Source organism: Phyllobates terribilis, unplaced genomic scaffold (genome assembly GCF_046119375.1).
Source record: "Phyllobates terribilis strain yellow unplaced genomic scaffold, ASM4611937v1 Scaffold_1__5_contigs__length_1240528914, whole genome shotgun sequence".
NCBI lineage: Eukaryota > Metazoa > Chordata > Amphibia > Anura > Dendrobatidae > Phyllobates > Phyllobates terribilis.
The window spans coordinates 1,011,451,347-1,011,469,045 of NW_027362761.1; the positions used below are offsets into that span (position 1 = coordinate 1,011,451,347).

Genomic DNA, 17,699 nt, shown 5'->3' on the forward strand with positions numbered 1-17,699 from the left:
AAAATGCACCACATACTCATAGTGGGAACGTAGCCTTAGTCACACTTTGGCATATACAACTTTTGGAAAGCTTTTTATGCACTTTTCTTTATTAGGAAGGGAATGAGAAAAAAAAATTAAACAATTTTGTTACAGGGGTGTTGATGCCAATTATGTGTATTTTTTCCTTTTTGTTTTACAAAGCACTTTATGGGACATTTTTGAGTCCCAGGTAAATAGAACAGACGTTCTACAGTACTTACTAATCACTTTCACAATATAATGCAATACTTCTGAACGGTAATGTAATATGCCAGCTAACCAGACAGGTAGCGCAATCAGGACCAAATAGGTTTCTGTGCCATGGCAGACAAGGCGGCTGATGTTAGGCTTCCAGTTGCCATAGCAACCCACCAGTATCCCTTGGCCATGGACGGGTCGGGGTGACAATCCTTTGTCAAGCTTCTTAAATGCCAAGGTTTATAGTGACCATGATCAAGTACTGGTAGTTAAACAGCAGGGATCAGAGGTGCCATTACCCAGCCGAGCATCCGCTGAACCCTGTGCTGTAATCAATGATATAAAACAGAATATTGCACTGCGGTTCACTAGTGGGTTAAAGAGAAAAATGGCTAAGTCTTAGAAAGTTTACCTAACTAATTAAATGTTTTATAGAATTCATTATTTTTTTCTGGCTTACAGATTCAGACAAACTGCCCAAACCAGTTGTTCAGGCCAGAGCCAGCACAGAAACCTACATGAGGTGAAATGGAAGGAGGCCAGGAACCTGCACAGCAGGACGTATCCACCGCTCAGAACGGGGGTCACACGCAGGCTGCTGCATTTTTTCACAGGTGTGAAGTTATTTTGGATCCTAGCTGAATTAAAGATACAAGCCTACATTCACACAGAGAATACAACAGTAAAATAATGGGCATGAACAAATCTCATCCATATCATGTGGAAATGTATATGCAGAAAATGACCAGCAATGAAAATTTTGAACGGGCAAAGTTTAATCTGTGTGGCATTAGAAGCCTATAGCGTCACTGTATAACATGGATTCACAGCACACAGCATTACTTATCATTAGGTCTGCGCTCCGACCGCATTATTACACCTCGATTGCTGCAGTCTTTCCATACACATCACTTGGTGGGATCATCCTAGGCTCGCTACAGAGCAGGTTATTCCAATTATGGCCGGATGAAGGGATTTGCACATTCCTGCACTTATCACATTCTTATTCCTATGCTTTCTATACTCCACTGCTGCCGGTCTGTCTCCAGGGCATATGCATATACTGGGGATGGGGGCAAAACACTACTGTGGACATTTAATAATCCTCTTTCTTCTTAGACTAGAAAACCTTAGGCCGAGATTAGGCCGTGATCTCGTGTGCAAAAATGCTTCCAATTTTCTGCATCAAAACATGCAATAACAATCTGCTCAGGTTAGTGCGTTTTTGCTGAATTGTCTTGATGTGCAGAAATAAAGTAACTTTAAAAAAATGTGTACTTAACGCAGAAACGCTGGGCGTAAAAAAATATGTTTTTACATGCACATTTTCCGACTCCTCATAGAAGACAATAGGGAAAAAGATGCAACAAAAAAAATGCTAAGTTGAACAAAATGTTTAAGTACACAGAGGGCACGAGGTTTCATGAAATCCATCCACTTTGCTGGAACAGTTAAAAGCAGTTGATCTTCTGCACAAAAAAACGCAGCATTTACTCTATGTAGGAACATGGAGCTAGAATGTGGCAAATTTATCACAGGAGAATATAAAAGAGCATCATAATACACTTGTGTAACTGTGGGTCAAAATGTTGGAGCATTGTCTCTAATTGAGCCTGGAGCGATCCAGCACGTCACAAACTGCAGAACACTGACCGGAGAGGTGCTGAGAACAGATGAAGACGGCAGCTGGAGCAGAGCCGGACTGGTGCTTTTGACATATATATGGCAACCCAATTGTGTCCATCAGAACGCTCTTCTGAACTCTGCTGAATGAGTGACTGGGAGCTTATGGAGGAGTTTGGCTCCTGTGTCCACAGCTTTTCTGCTGCATTACAAATGAGCACTGTAAACACAACAGCCCCTATTTATTAACCGTTTTAGCTACAATTCTGGGTAAAACTGTTTGAAATGCTGTCACATTTTTGAACAACTCATCAATGCCCAACATTTTGTCAACTTTTCACCAACTTTTAGAAAAGTGGGCGAAGCTTAGCTAAGAGGGGGCGAGGCCGACCACAGTCGTCAAATTCATCATAGTTTACACCACAAAAATTATGGCAGAAATACCCTGCGGTGGAGCACAGCAACAGAAATTGCCAAATTCATTAAGAAGCCCCTAATGAGTGTGGCGCATCTTACTCCAGTGCGCTCTCTACCAAGACTGGTGTGTAGCAGACCGGCCCTGATGACCAGGATATGCGTCTTCTTCTTTACATCTCTTCTAGCTCACGTCTTTTTGCTGGTGGCTGAGCTGAATCTTATAGTATCAGGATTGGCAGAGGTCCCAGAAGTCAGGCCCACAGCCAACCTACGAAGGAATAGTAAATCCCCCATAAAGCAGGTCCAGCCCCCCCTTAACGACCACTAATATGGGGCCGGACGCTAACCCCTGTATGGGAGAACTGCTGGATGGTAGACCCTCCTAGCTCTCATACGTGATCATCTGTATCACTACGGACCACCTACATTTACACAGCACAAGATGTCACCTATGGAACAGGCAGAAATGTCTGTGGCACACCTCACCTACAGCACACCATGGTGGCTGGCTTTACTTCTACACACCAAAAGTAACAAAGGGTCAGCTCTAGGTTGTTCAACCCTATGGGCGTATTGGGTGTAGGGTCACAGCCTGCGGCCACTAGGCCTCACCGCACTGTGGCGGATACACCTGTACAACGGTGCTGGGATGTAATGACAGCCAGGATTGGCTCGTCACCTAATGCACAGCCCATACCAGCCAATCACAACACGGCTCACAGTCACTGCACGGCCCGTACATTATACCAGGGCCACTAAGAGACGCCCGGCACCTCCGCCGCCATGTCATCCCCGCTCCGTCCATACCAAGTGTCACACAGGGTTGTACACTGCTGCCTGACAACAAAATGGTCTCTCATGGGAGAGGAGCCGCGGACACACGTACCACACACCGGCCGCGCACACTGTACAGTTGCTACTATATACCTCTCTTATGCAGCTCCCGCAGCGGGATACTGTCTCCTCCGCCGTCATACGGCAGGTACGGATCAGCGGCGGCCTCCATGTTGTGCCCCCCGCAAAATCACCAGTCACAGCCGCGGTGTCAAGAGGAAGAATCCCGAACAGCTGCCATGTTCCGTGGGCGCTCGTCCCGAGTGTGCTGCCTCCCTGCAGTGACTGCTCGGTGACGTCACCACGTGATCGTCCCTCTGCTGAGTGTGAGGGAGCAGCTGGAATCTGTGCAGCCTCTACACCGCCCCTCATACGTGTACACAACCTCCATACACACCGCCCCTCATACACTGTACACAACCTCCATACACACCGCCCCTCATACACTGTACACACAGCCCATTATACACCGCCCCTCATACGTGTACACAACCTCCATACACACCGCCCCTCATACACTGTACACACAGCCCATTATACACCGCCCCTCATACGTGTACACAACCTCCATACACACCGCCCCTCATACACTGTACACACAGCCCATTATACACCGCCCCTCATACGTGTACACAACCTCCATACACACCGCCCCTCATACACTGTACACACAGCCCATTATACACCGCCCCTCATACGTGTACACAACCTCCATACACACCGCCCCTCATACACTGTACACACAGCCCATTATACACCGCCCCTCATACACTGTACACACAGCCCATTATACACCGCCCCTCATACACTGTACACACAGCCCATTATACACCGCCCCTCATACACTGTACACACAGCCCATTATACACCGCCCCTCATACACTGTACACACAGCCCATTATACACCGCCCCTCATACACTGTACACACAGCCCATTATACACCGCCCCTCATACACTGTACACACAGCCCATTATACACCGCCCCTCATACACTGTACACAACCTCCATTATACACCGCCCCTCATACACTGTACACAACCTCCATTATACACCGCCCCTCATACACTGTACACAACCTCCATACACACCGCCCCTCATACACTGTACACACAGCCCATTATACACCGCCCCTCATACACTGTACACACAGCCCATTATACACCGCCCCTCATACACTGTACACACAGCCCATTATACACCGCCCCTCATACACTGTACACACAGCCCATTATACACCGCCCCTCATACACTTACACACAGCCCATTATACACCGCCCCTCATACACTGTACACACAGCCCATTATACACCGCCCCTCATACGTGTACACAACCTCCATACACACCGCCCCTCATACACTGTACACACAGCCCATTATACACCGCCCCTCATACACTGTACACACAGCCCATTATACACCGCCCCTCATACACTGTACACACAGCCTATTATACACCGCCCCTCATACACTGTACACACAGCCCATTATACACCGCCCCTCATACACTGTACACACAGCCCATTATACACCGCCCCTCATACACTGTACACACAGCCCATTATACACCGCCCCTCATACACTGTACACACAGCCCATTATACACCGCCCCTCATACACTGTACACACAGCCCATTATACACCGCCCCTCATACACTGTACACACAGCCCATTATACACCGCCCCTCATACACTGTACACAACCTCCATACACACCGCCCCTCATACACTGTACACACAGCCCATTATACACCGCCCCTCATACACTGTACACACAGCCCATTATACACCGCCCCTCATACACTGTACACACAGCCCATTATACACCGCCCCTCATACACTGTACACACAGCCCATTATACACCGCCCCTCATACACTGTACACACAGCCCATTATACACCGCCCCTCATACACTGTACACACAGCCCATTATACACCGCCCCTCATACACTGTAAACACAGCCCATTATACACCGCCCCTCATACGTGTACACAACCTCCATACACACCGCCTCTCATACACTGTACACACAGCCCATTATACACCGCCCCTCATACACTGTACACACAGCCCATTATACACCGCCCCTCATACACTGTACACACAGCCCATTATACACCGCCCCTCATACACTGTACACACAGCCCATTATACACCGCCCCTCATACGTGTACACAACCTCCATACACACCGCCCCTCATACACTGTACACACAGCCCATTATACACCGCCCCTCATACACTGCCCCTCATACACTGTACACACAGCCCATTATACACCGCCCCTCATACACTGTACACACAGCCCATTATACACCGCCCCTCATATGTGTACACAACCTCCATACACACCGCCCCTCATACACTGTACACACAGCCCATTATACACCGCCCCTCATACGTGTACACAACCTCCATACACACCGCCCCTCATACACTGTACACACAGCCCATTATACACCGCCCCTCATACGTGTACACAACCTCCATACACACCGCCCCTCATACACTGTACACACAGCCCATTATACACCGCCCCTCATACACTGTACACACAGCCCATTATACACCGCCCCTCATACACTGTACACACAGCCCATTATACACCGCCCCTCATACACTGTACACACAGCCCATTATACACCGCCCCTCATACACTGTACACACAGCCCATTATACACCGCCCCTCATACACTGTACACACAGCCCATTATACACCGCCCCTCATACACTGTACACACAGCCCATTATACACCGCCCCTCATACACTGTACACAGCCCATTATACACCGCCCCTCATACACTGTACACACAGCCCATTATACACCGCCCCTCATACACTGTACACACAGCCCATTATACACCGCCCCTCATACACTGTACACACAGCCCATTATACACCGCCCCTCATACACTGTACACAACCTCCATACACACCGCCCCTCATACACTGTACACACAGCCCATTATACACCGCCCCTCATACACTGTACACACAGCCCATTATACACCGCCCCTCATACACTGTACACACAGCCCATTATACACCGCCCCTCATACACTGTACACACAGCCCATTATACACCGCCCCTCATACACTGTACACACAGCCCATTATACACCGCCCCTCATACACTGTACACACAGCCCATTATACACCGCCCCTCATACGTGTACACAACCTCCATACACACCGCCCCTCATACACTGTACACACAGCCCATTATACACCGCCCCTCATACACTGTACACACAGCCCATTATACACCGCCCCTCATACGTATACACAACCTCCATACACACCGCCCCTCATACACTGTACACACAGCCCATTATACACCGCCCCTCATACGTGTACAGAACCTCCATACACACCGCCCCTCATACACTGTACACACAGCCCATTATACACCGCCCCTCATACACTGTACACACAGCCCATTATACACCGCCCCTCATACACTGTACACACAGCCCATTATACACCGCCCCTCATACACTGTACACACAGCCCATTATACACCGCCCCTCATACACTGTACACAACCTCCATTATACACCGCCCCTCATACACTGTACACAACCTCCATTATACACCGCCCCTCATACACTGTACACAACCTCCATACACACCGCCCCTCATACACTGTACACACAGCCCATTATACACCGCCCCTCATACACTGTACACACAGCCCATTATACACCGCCCCTCATACACTGTACACACAGCCCATTATACACCGCCCCTCATACACTGTACACACAGCCCATTATACACCGCCCCTCATACACTGTACACACAGCCCATTATACACCGCCCCTCATACACTGTACACACAGCCCATTATACACCGCCCCTCATACGTGTACACAACCTCCATACACACCGCCCCTCATACACTGTACACACAGCCCATTATACACCGCCCCTCATACACTGTACACACAGCCCATTATACACCGCCCCTCATACACTGTACACACAGCCTATTATACACCGCCCCTCATACACTGTACACACAGCCCATTATACACCGCCCCTCATACACTGTACACACAGCCCATTATACACCGCCCCTCATACACTGTACACACAGCCCATTATACACCGCCCCTCATACACTGTACACACAGCCCATTATATACCGCCCCTCATACACTGTACACACAGCCCATTATACACCGCCCCTCATACACTGTACACACAGCCCATTATACACCGCCCCTCATACACTGTACACACAGCCCATTATACACCGCCCCTCATACACTGTACACACAGCCCATTATACACCGCCCCTCATACACTGTACACACAGCCCATTATACACCGCCCCTCATACACTGTACACAACCTCCATACACACCGCCCCTCATACACTGTACACACAGCCCATTATACACCGCCCCTCATACACTGTACACACAGCCCATTATACACCGCCCCTCATACACTGTACACACAGCCCATTATACACCGCCCCTCATACACTGTACACACAGCCCATTATACACTGCCCCTCATACACTGCCCCTCATACACTGTACACACAGCCCATTATACACCGCCCCTCATACACTGTACACACAGCCCATTATACACCGCCCCTCATACACTGTACACACAGCCCATTATACACTGCCCCTCATACACTGCCCCTCATACACTGTACACACAGCCCATTATACACCGCCCCTCATACACTGTACACACAGCCCATTATACACCGCCCCTCATACACTGTACACACAGCCCATTATACACCGCCCCTCATACACTGTACACACAGCCCATTATACACCGCCCCTCATACACTGTACACACAGCCCATTATACACCGCCCCTCATACACTGTACACACAGCCCATTATACACCGCCCCTCATACACTGTACACACAGCCCATTATACACCGCCCCTCATACACTGTACACACAGCCCATTATACACTGCCCCTCATACACTGCCCCTCATACACTGTACACACAGCCCATTATACACCGCCCCTCATACACTGTACACACAGCCCATTATACACCGCCCCTCATACACTGTACACACAGCCCATTATACACTGCCCCTCATACACTGCCCCTCATACACTGTACACACAGCCCATTATACACCGCCCCTCATACACTGTACACACAGCCCATTATACACCGCCCCTCATACACTGTACACACAGCCCATTATACACCGCCCCTCATACACTGTACACACAGCCCATTATACACCGCCCCTCATACGTGTACACAACCTCCATACACACCGCCTCTCATACACTGTACACACAGCCCATTATACACCGCCCCTCATACACTGTACACACAGCCCATTATACACCGCCCCTCATACACTGTACACACAGCCCATTATACACCGCCCCTCATACACTGTACACACAGCCCATTATACACCGCCCCTCATACGTGTACACAACCTCCATACACACCGCCCCTCATACACTGTACACACAGCCCATTATACACCGCCCCTCATACACTGCCCCTCATACACTGTACACACAGCCCATTATACACCGCCCCTCATACACTGTACACACAGCCCATTATACACCGCCCCTCATATGTGTACACAACCTCCATACACACCGCCCCTCATACACTGTACACACAGCCCATTATACACCGCCCCTCATACGTGTACACAACCTCCATACACACCGCCCCTCATACACTGTACACACAGCCCATTATACACCGCCCCTCATACGTGTACACAACCTCCATACACACCGCCCCTCATACACTGTACACACAGCCCATTATACACCGCCCCTCATACACTGTACACACAGCCCATTATACACCGCCCCTCATACACTGTACACACAGCCCATTATACACCGCCCCTCATACACTGTACACACAGCCCATTATACACCGCCCCTCATACACTGTACACACAGCCCATTATACACCGCCCCTCATACACTGTACACACAGCCCATTATACACCGCCCCTCATACACTGTACACACAGCCCATTATACACCGCCCCTCATACACTGTACACACAGCCCATTATACACCGCCCCTCATACACTGTACACACAGCCCATTATACACCGCCCCTCATACACTGTACACACAGCCCATTATACACCGCCCCTCATACACTGTACACACAGCCCATTATACACCGCCCCTCATACACTGTACACAACCTCCATACACACCGCCCCTCATACACTGTACACACAGCCCATTATACACCGCCCCTCATACACTGTACACACAGCCCATTATACACCGCCCCTCATACACTGTACACACAGCCCATTATACACCGCCCCTCATACACTGTACACACAGCCCATTATACACCGCCCCTCATACACTGTACACACAGCCCATTATACACCGCCCCTCATACACTGTACACACAGCCCATTATACACCGCCCCTCATACACTGTACACACAGCCCATTATACACCGCCCCTCATACGTGTACACAACCTCCATACACACCGCCCCTCATACACTGTACACACAGCCCATTATACACCGCCCCTCATACACTGTACACACAGCCCATTATACACCGCCCCTCATACACTGTACACACAGCCCATTATACACCGCCCCTCATACGTGTACACAACCTCCATACACACCGCCCCTCATACACTGTACACACAGCCCATTATACACCGCCCCTCATACACTGCCCCTCATACACTGTACACACAGCCCATTATACACCGCCCCTCATACACTGTACACAGCCCATTATACACCGCCCCTCATACGTGTACACAACCTCCATACACACCGCCCCTCATACACCGCCCCTCATACGTGTACACAACCTCCATACACACCGCCCCTCATACACTGTACACACAGCCCATTATACACCGCCCCTCATACACTGTACACACAGCCCATTATACACCGCCCCTCATACACTGTACACACAGCCCATTATACACCGCCCCTCATACACTGTACACACAGCCCATTATACACCGCCCCTCATACACTGTACACACAGCCCATTATACACCGCCCCTCATACACTGTACACACAGCCCATTATACACCGCCCCTCATACACTGTACACACAGCCCATTATACACCGCCCCTCATACACTGTACAAACAGCCCATTATACACCGCCCCTCATACACTGTACAAACAGCCCATTATACACCGCCCCTCATACACTGTACACACAGCCCATTATACACCGCCCCTCATACACTGTACACACAGCCCATTATACACCGCCCCTCATACACTGTACACACAGCCCATTATACACCGCCCCTCATACACTGTACACACAGCCCATTATACACCGCCCCTCATACACTGTACACACAGCCCATTATACACCGCCCCTCATACACTGTACACACAGCCCATTATACACCGCCCCTCATACACTGTACACACAGCCCATTATACACCGCCCCTCATACACTGTACACACAGCCCATTATACACCGCCCCTCATACACTGTACACACAGCCCATTATACACCGCCCCTCATACACTGTACACACAGCCCATTATACACCGCCCCTCATACACTGTACACACAGCCCATTATACACCGCCCCTCATACACTGTACACACAGCCCATTATACACCGCCCCTCATACACTGTACACACAGCCCATTATACACCGCCCCTCATACACTGTACACACAGCCCATTATACACCGCCCCTCATACACTGTAAACACAGCCCATTATACACCGCCCCTCATACGTGTACACAACCTCCATACACACCGCCCCTCATACACTGTACACACAGCCCATTATACACTGCCCCTCATACACTGTACACACAGCCCATTATACACCGCCCCTCATACACTGTACACACAGCCCATTATACACCGCCCCTCATACACTGTACACACAGCCCATTATACACCGCCCCTCATACGTGTACACAACCTCCATACACACCGCCCCTCATACACTGTACACACAGCCCATTATACACTGCCCCTCATACACTGCCCCTCATACACTGTACACACAGCCCATTATACACCGCCCCTCATACACTGTACACACAGCCCATTATACACCGCCCCTCATACGTGTACACAACCTCCATACACACCGCCCCTCATACACTGTACACACAGCCCATTATACACCGCCCCTCATACACTGTACACAACCTCCATACACACCGCCCCTCATACACTGTACACACAGCCCATTATACACCGCCCCTCATACGTGTACACAACCTCCATACACACCGCCCCTCATACACTGTACACACAGCCCATTATACACCGCCCCTCATACGTGTACACAACCTCCATACACACCGCCCCTCATACACTGTACACACAGCCCATTATACACCGCCCCTCATACGTGTACACAACCTCCATACACACCGCCCCTCATACACTGTACACACAGCCCATTATACACCGCCCCTCATACACTGTACACACAGCCCATTATACACCGCCCCTCATACACTGTACACACAGCCCATTATACACCGCCCCTCATACGTGTACACAACCTCCATACACACCGCCCCTCATACACTGTACACACAGCCCATTATACACCGCCCCTCATACGTGTACACAACCTCCATACACACCGCCCCTCATACACTGTACACACAGCCCATTATACACCGCCCCTCATACGTGTACACAACCTCCATACACACCGCCCCTCATACACTGTACACACAGCCCATTATACACCGCCCCTCATACGTGTACACAACCTCCATACACAACGCCCCTCATACACTGTACACACAGCCCATTATACACCGCCCCTCATACACTGTACACACAGCCCATTATACACCGCCCCTCATACACTGTACACACAGCCCATTATACACCGCCCCTCATACACTGTACACACAGCCCATTATACACCGCCCCTCATACACTGTACACACAGCCCATTATACACCGCCCCTCATACACTGTACACACAGCCCATTATACACCGCCCCTCATACACTGTACACAACCTCCATACACACCGCCCCTCATACACTGTACACACAGCCCATTATACACCGCCCCTCATACACTGTACACACAGCCCATTATACACCGCCCCTCATACACTGTACACACAGCCCATTATACACCGCCCCTCATACACTGTACACACAGCCCATTATACACCGCCCCTCATACACTGTACACACAGCCCATTATACACCGCCCCTCATACACTGTACACACAGCCCATTATACACCGCCCCTCATACACTGTACACACAGCCCATTATACACCGCCCCTCATACGTGTACACAACCTCCATACACACCGCCCCTCATACACTGTACACACAGCCCATTATACACCGCCCCTCATACACTGTACACACAGCCCATTATACACCGCCCCTCATACACTGTACACACAGCCTATTATACACCGCCCCTCATACACTGTACACACAGCCCATTATACACCGCCCCTCATACACTGTACACACAGCCCATTATACACCGCCCCTCATACACTGTACACACAGCCCATTATACACCGCCCCTCATACACTGTACACACAGCCCATTATACACCGCCCCTCATACACTGTACACACAGCCCATTATACACCGCCCCTCATACACTGTACACACAGCCCATTATACACCGCCCCTCATACACTGTACACACAGCCCATTATACACCGCCCCTCATACACTGTACACACAGCCCATTATACACCGCCCCTCATACACTGTACACACAGCCCATTATACACCGCCCCTCATACACTGTACACAACCTCCATACACACCGCCCCTCATACACTGTACACACAGCCCATTATACACCGCCCCTCATACACTGTACACACAGCCCATTATACACCGCCCCTCATACACTGTACACACAGCCCATTATACATCGCCCCTCATACACTGTACACACAGCCCATTATACACCGCCCCTCATACACTGTACACACAGCCCATTATACACCGCCCCTCATACACTGTACACACAGCCCATTATACACCGCCCCTCATACACTGTACACACAGCCCATTATACACCGCCCCTCATACGTGTACACAACCTCCATACACACCGCCCCTCATACACTGTACACACAGCCCATTATACACCGCCCCTCATACACTGTACACACAGCCCATTATACACCGCCCCTCATACACTGTACACACAGCCCATTATACACCGCCCCTCATACACTGTACACACAGCCCATTATACACCGCCCCTCATACGTGTACACAACCTCTATACACACCGCCCCTCATACACTGTACACACAGCCCATTATACACCGCCCCTCATACACTGCCCCTCATACACTGTACACACAGCCCATTATACACCGCCCCTCATACACTGTACACACAGCCCATTATACACCGCCCCTCATACGTGTACACAACCTCCATACACACCGCCCCTCATACACTGTACACACAGCCCATTATACACCGCCCCTCATACGTGTACACAACCTCCATACACACCGCCCCTCATACACTGTACACACAGCCCATTATACACCGCCCCTCATACGTGTACACAACCTCCATACACACCGCCCCTCATACACTGTACACACAGCCCATTATACACCGCCCCTCATACACTGTACACACAGCCCATTATACACCGCCCCTCATACACTGTACACACAGCCCACTATACACCGCCCCTCATAGGTGTACACAACCTCCATACACACAGCCCATTATACACCGCCCCTCATACACTGTACACACAGCCCATTATACACCGCCCCTCATACACTGTACACACAGCCCATTATACACCGCCCCTCATACGTGTACACAACCTCCATACACACCGCCCCTCATACACTGTACACACAGCCCATTATACACCGCCCCTCATACACTGTACACACAGCCCATTATACACCGCCCCTCATACACTGTACACACAGCCCATTATACACCGCCCCTCATACACTGTACACACAGCCCATTATACACCGCCCCTCATACACTGTACACACAGCCCATTATACACCGCCCCTCATACACTGTACACACAGCCCATTATACACCGCCCCTCATACACTGTACACACAGCCCATTATACACCGCCCCTCATACACTGTACACACAGCCCATTATACACCGCCCCTCATACACTGTACACACAGCCCATTATACACCGCCCCTCATACACTGTACACACAGCCCATTATACACCGCCCCTCATACACTGTACACACAGCCCATTATACACCGCCCCTCATACACTGTACACACAGCCCATTATACACCGCCCCTCATACGTGTACACAACCTCCATACACACCGCCCCTCATACACTGTACACACAGCCCATTATACACCGCCCCTCATACACTGTACACACAGCCCATTATACACCGCCCCTCATACACTGTACACACAGCCCATTATACACCGCCCCTCATACACTGTACACACAGCCCATTATACACCGCCCCTCATACACTGTACACACAGCCCATTATACACCGCCCCTCATACACTGTACACACAGCCCATTATACACCGCCCCTCATACACTGTACACAGCCCATTATACACCGCCCCTCATACACTGTACACAGCCCATTATACACCGCCCCTCATACACTGTACACAGCCCATTATACACCGCCCCTCATACACTGTACACAGCCCATTATACACCGCCCCTCATACACTGTACACACAGCCCATTATACACCGCCCCTCATACACTGTACACACCGCCCCTCATACACCGCCCCTCATACACTGTACACACAGCCCATTATACACCGCCCCTCATACACTGTACACACAGCCCATTATACACCGCCCCTCATACACTGTACACACAGCCCATTATACACCGCCCCTCATACACTGTACACACAGCCCATTATACACCGCCCCTCATAGGTGTACACAACCTCCATACACACCACCCCTCATACACTGTACACACAGCCCATTATACACCGCCCCTCATACACTGTACACACAGCCCATTATACACCGCCCCTCATACACTGTACACACAGCCCATTATACACCGCCCCTCATACATTGTACACACAGCCGATTATACAGCGCCCCTCATACACTGTACACACAGCCCATTATACACGGCCCCTCATACACTGTACACACAGCCCATTATACACCGCCCCTCATACACTGTACACACAGCCCATTATACACCGCCCCTCATACACTGTACACACAGCCCATTATACACCGCCCCTCATACACTGTACACACAGCCCATTATACACCGCCCCTCATACACTGTACACACAGCCCATTATACACCGCCCCTCATACACTGTACACACAGCCCATTATACACCGCCCCTCATACACTGTACACACAGCCCATTATACACCGCCCCTCATACACTGTACACACAGCCCATTATACACCGCCCCTCATACACTGTACACACAGCCCATTATACACCGCCCCTCATACACTGTACACACAGCCCATTATACACCGCCCCTCATACACTGTACACACAGCCCATTACACACCGCCCCTCATACACTGTACACAGCCCATTATACACCGCCCCTCATACACTGTACACAGCCCATTATACACCGCCCCTCATACACTGTACACAGCCCATTATACACCGCCCCTCATACACTGTACACAGCCCATTATACACCGCCCCTCATACACTGTACACAGCCCATTATACACCGCCCCTCATACACTGTACACAGCCCATTATACACCGCCCCTCATACACCGCCCCTCATACACTGTACACACAGCCCATTATACACCGCCCCTCATACACTGTACACACAGCCCATTATACACCGCCCCTCATACACCGCCGCTCATACACGGTACACACAGCCCATTATACACCGCCCCTCATACACTGTACACACAGCCCATTATACACCGCCCCTCATACACTGTACACACAGCCCATTATACACCGCCCCTCATACACTGTACACACAGCCCATTATACACCGCCCCTCATACACTGTACACACAGCCCATTATACACCGCCCCTCATACACTGTACACACAGCCCATTATACACCGCCCCTCATACACTGTACACACAGCCCATTATACACCGCCCCTCATACACTGTACACACAGCCCATTATACACCGCCCCTCATACACTGTACACACAGCCCATTATACACCGCCCCTCATACACTATACACAGCCCATTATACACCGCCCCTCATACACTGTACACAGCCCATTATACACCGCCCCTCATACGTGTACACAACCTCCATACACACCGCCCCTCATACACTGTACACACAGCCCATTATACACCGCCCCTCATACACTATACACAGCCCATTATACACCGCCCCTCATACACTGTACACAGCCCATTATACACCGCCCCTCATACGTGTACACAACCTCCATACACACCGCCCCTCATACACTGTTAACACAGCCCATTATACACCGCCCCTCATACACTGTACACACAGCCCATTATACACCGACCCTCATACACTGTACACACAGCCCATTAAACACCGCCCCTCATACACTGTACACACAGCCCATTATACACCGCCCCTCATACACTGTACACACAGCCCATTATACACCGCCCCTCATACACTGTACACACAGCCCATTATACACCGCCCCTCATACACTGTACACACAGCCTATTATACACCGCCCCTCATACACTGTACACACAGCCCATTATACACCGCCCCTCATACACTGTACACACAGCCCATTATACACCGCCCCTCATACACTGTACACACAGCCCATTATACACCGCCCCTCATACACTGTACACAGCCCATTATACACCGCCCCTCATACACTGTACACAGCCCATTATACACCGCCCCTCATACACTGTACACAGCCCATTATACACCGCCCCTCATACACTGTACACAGCCCATTATACACCGCCCCTCATACACTGTACACAGCCCATTATACACCGCCCCTCATACACTGTACACAGCCCATTATACACCGCCCCTCATACACTGTACACACAGCCCATTATACACCGCCCCTCATACACCGCCCCTCATACACTGTACACACAGCCCATTATACACCGCCCCTCATACACTGTACACACAGCCCATTATACACCGCCCCTCATACACTGTACACACAGCCCATTATACACCGCCCCTCATACACTGTACACACAGCCCATTATACACCGCCCCTCATACACTGTACACACAGCCCATTATACACCGCCCCTCATACACTGTACACACAGCCCATTATACACCGCCCCTCATACACTGTACACACAGCCCATTATACACCGCCCCTCATACACTGTACACACAGCCCATTATACACCGCCCCTCATACACTGTACACACAGCCCATTATACACCGCCCCTCATACACTGTACACACAGCCCACTATACACCGCCCCTCATAGGTGTACACAACCTCCATACACACCGCCCCTCATACACTGTACACACAGCCCATTATACACCGCCCCTCATACACTGTACACAGCCCATTATACACCGCCCCTCATACACTGTACACAGCCCATTATACACCGCCCCTCATACGTGTACACAACCTCCATA

At 50.6% G+C, this 17,699-nt stretch overlaps 1 protein-coding gene across 6 annotated transcripts in view; it reads right to left on the minus strand.

The window, feature by feature from the left end:
* The window catches only part of CLCN3 (chloride voltage-gated channel 3), a 167,469-nt gene that overhangs the window by 59,164 nt on the left and 90,606 nt on the right, over nucleotides 1-17,699 (minus strand). Inside the window, exon 1 of one of the 6 annotated variants that reach the window (XM_073644071.1) lies at nucleotides 3,187-3,469. The exons of 4 other annotated variants lie outside the window; for them this stretch is intronic. In XM_073644071.1, coding sequence (XP_073500172.1) covers nucleotides 3,187-3,265 — 79 coding nt within the window. In that variant the 5' untranslated portion in view covers nucleotides 3,266-3,469. Of the gene's footprint in view, nucleotides 1-3,186; nucleotides 3,470-17,699 lie in introns of those variants that run through there. One more of the 6 variants, XM_073644046.1, reaches the window with a different exon arrangement.